Genomic DNA, 3,223 nt, shown 5'->3' with positions numbered 1-3,223 from the left:
AAAGTTGCCCCACAAAAAGAAAAATAAATAAATAAATACAAGCATACATGCACGCACGCACGCACACATATTTGTGTGTTGGAATGTATGTTTGCATATATATATATATATATATATATATATATGAATATATATATATATATGTGTGTGTGTGTGTGTGTGTGTGTGTGTAAACACATACTGCCTAAACGTGGCCGAATATGTATTTGTGTGCGTGTTAGTGTGTGTGTTTGTGTGTGCGCGCATTTCGGAGTGTGTTATCTAATAAATATATGAATGAAAACAACGCTTTGCATCCGTTGAGTTTTGTGATATAATGGAAATTGCTTATTATCACTTTGATATAGAGCCTTTCAAATGGCAAAAACCGACTGATAACTTTAAGTAGATGATATAACAATACATTGAGCGCGTGTGGGATGTATTAATTTCGATAACTGATAGCTAACATTTTCCATCTTTATAAAAAGCAGCGTCAACTGTACAACAATATTTTTCACAGATATTACTAAATGGGTCCCGAGTTCCCTATCCACGCTAGTGTATGGGGACATTTTACCTGTTAGTTTGAATGTAGATGTGTGTGTGTGTGTGTGTGTGTGTGTGTGTGTGTGTGTGTGCGTGCGTGCGTTTGAGTGTTTCAGTGTTTGTGTATGTTTCACATTATGTGTGTACTTGAGTGAGGTTTTTGCCTGGATAAGTTTAGTTTAACATGCTAGCACACAATCGTAGGCATACCCGCATCTCTGTTGGCGCGTGGGTGTGTTTATATGCATGCGTATACAGCCACATGTGTGCATAAATGTCTGCACCTATGTGCATATATGCAAGTTTTCGCAATTTACGGATGTATATGAATGTCTATGAGTTCATGTACTTTTGTGTCTGTAAGAGTGTATATAATTAGCCTTGTGTATATGTGACATAATGTTTGTGTTGATATTTAGATCCAAGACAGTTCTGAGTAAGCAAAGGCGTTCCAACCGTAGTCATCCCGTCTTCATGTCATCTTCATGTCAGAAACTGTTTCATCCATGTTTTTTTATTTTTAAATAGTTGAGTATTGTGTTAGGGTGAGTTGGCTGTTATTTCTAGCAGGTAGACAAACCACATAGAAGCACTTTTTATAACTGTAAGTGAAAATAATTTTGTAGGCACCCAGTCAAGAGACCACAACAGGGGGTCAGTCAATCGTTATTCAGACTCGCTTATTTTACCGATACTCGTTTTTTTTCTATTGATCTTGCAGAAATGAAAGCTAAATCAATACCGGTCCGACATAAATTCGAGCACAGAAAAAGAAAATCAAAATTTAATCAACAATAAAATGAATGCATTTTTTTTTTAAATAAAAAAAAGCAATATCACGCAAAAAGAAAAAAAAAGAAAAGAAAAGCCGAGAGAATGAGGTTACCCCAATTCTAATACCCGCCATAACCCCGGCCGCTTTCATCAGATCCAACCTGACACTATTGGCTCCAATCGAACTCAGATTCCTTCCTAATTCAAAATCAAACGAAAATTCTATATGAAGAAATAAAAACTGATCAATAAACAAATATTTAAATAAATAAATAAATAAAATACTTACTACTGCCTTCTCCAAATTTACTATGGCGTAAATGCCGACGTAAACCTCTGAAACCGAGTTGTCGGCATAGAACGGTGGCATCGTAAATATTCCATTCCAAACCGCACACAGTTTTCCAGTGTCCACGAGAGTAAACCAGCACTGAGCCTTCATATTTATCATTGCCACCGGATAATCTCACATCTCCGGAACGATAACCAGTGGCCAAATTCCTTAACGTTGCCACATGGAAGCAGAAAAGTGCACAGATTATTCGTGTTAAATGCAGAAGAATTTCCCTTTTCTCAGCCATAATCCTAAGAACTTTGCTTCGCTCAGCACTATTTTTCAGGAACTTCCCTCGTTTTTATATATCTATTTATAAAATATTATTTAATTGTTATAGTTACCATTAGTATTATTATAAATTATGTTATTAGTGCTCGCATGTATGAACTGTTTCGGGCTGTTGTAATCGTTGTTGTGGTTTGTTTTTGCTGCTGCTGCTGTTGCCGTTTGCAGCTGTTGTTTTTGTTGCAGTTGTAACTTGTCTCCCAAAGTGAGAAATATTATAAAGCAACTGCAGGACGACTAAATATAGGCAATAATAATAATAACGAAGATGCTGATGCTGCTACTGATGATGCGGATATTAATAATAATAATAAAACTAATAAATAATAACAGAATCAGCAGGTGTTGGTGTTAGTGTTTTTGGTAGAGAATCCCAAGACAGCCAATGTTTCGTGGATATTTTTTCTTATCTTTTTTTTTTTTAGCAAAGAGCAAAATCTAGTGGTTGTTGTTGTTGTTGTTGTTGTTCTTGTTATTTATGTTCCTGTTGCTGCTACTGCCACTCTCGTCTTGACTTTGGTCCTATATTTAATATTTTTTTCCTTCCTGGTATTTCCCGATGGTTTAGGAATTAAGCCAAAGAATTTCAGAATTTCTCTCTTATTATAATCAATCCCACACTCTAAATTTTCACTTTCTTTCTTCTTTCTTGTTTTTTTTTCTCTTTCTGCCTCTATTTCTGTTTTCCCCTCTCTATTCCTCTGTCTCTCTTAGTTAAAGATTGAATATCAAATTTAGATTTAGTTCTATGGTTTTTTTCATTCCAAGACACAATAACATTTTAAAAATATAATAAAAAAAGAGGACAAAACTAAGTAATAAGAACAGCAACAATAACAATTTTCCTTTCGAATAAAAATAAATATAACAATAACAAAAATTATTAAAATTATTTAGAAGCAACAAGCAACAACTATAAACTCAACAACAGCAATAACAACAACAACAGTAATTGTAACAATTCCTAAATTATAAATTACTTTTCAATTCTATTCACTGATTCTCTTTATAATACCATCACCTGTAGAAGTAGTTGTAGAAGTAGTAGTAGCAGTAAGTAAGTACTCTGGTGTATTTTGTGAATGAAGGATTTGCTGCAGTTATTGTTCTTATTATTTTTCGTTTTGTTTTGTTTTTATGAAGCTTTGTATGTTGGGAGCAGATAAAAGTGAAGTGACAAAGTGTACATGTAATAACGTCTTGTGTTTGCCGATAGAGTTGCCAAACTGACTTCTGATGAGTGTATGAGAGGACGCATATATATATATATATATATATATATATATATATATATATATA

General features: G+C 33.9%; 1 protein-coding gene across 1 annotated transcript in view; it reads right to left on the bottom strand.

Annotated features, from left to right (window-relative positions):
• Positions 1 to 3,165, bottom strand: part of LOC106872973 (lysyl oxidase homolog 4) — a 112,649-nt gene extending 109,484 nt beyond the window's left edge. Inside the window, exon 1 of the mRNA XM_014920159.2 lies at positions 1,592 to 3,165. Within this exon, the coding sequence (XP_014775645.1) occupies positions 1,592 to 1,883 (292 nt within the window). The 5' untranslated portion in view covers positions 1,884 to 3,165. The remainder of the gene's footprint in view (positions 1 to 1,591) is intronic.
• Positions 3,166 to 3,223: the final 58 nt, after the last annotated feature.

The sequence above is a fragment of the Octopus bimaculoides genome, chromosome 2 (assembly GCF_001194135.2).
Source record: "Octopus bimaculoides isolate UCB-OBI-ISO-001 chromosome 2, ASM119413v2, whole genome shotgun sequence".
NCBI classification, from domain to species: Eukaryota; Metazoa; Mollusca; class Cephalopoda; order Octopoda; family Octopodidae; genus Octopus; species Octopus bimaculoides.
Note: the sequence above shows the minus strand (reverse complement) of the source record. Positions and strands in the feature narration are given on the sequence as shown.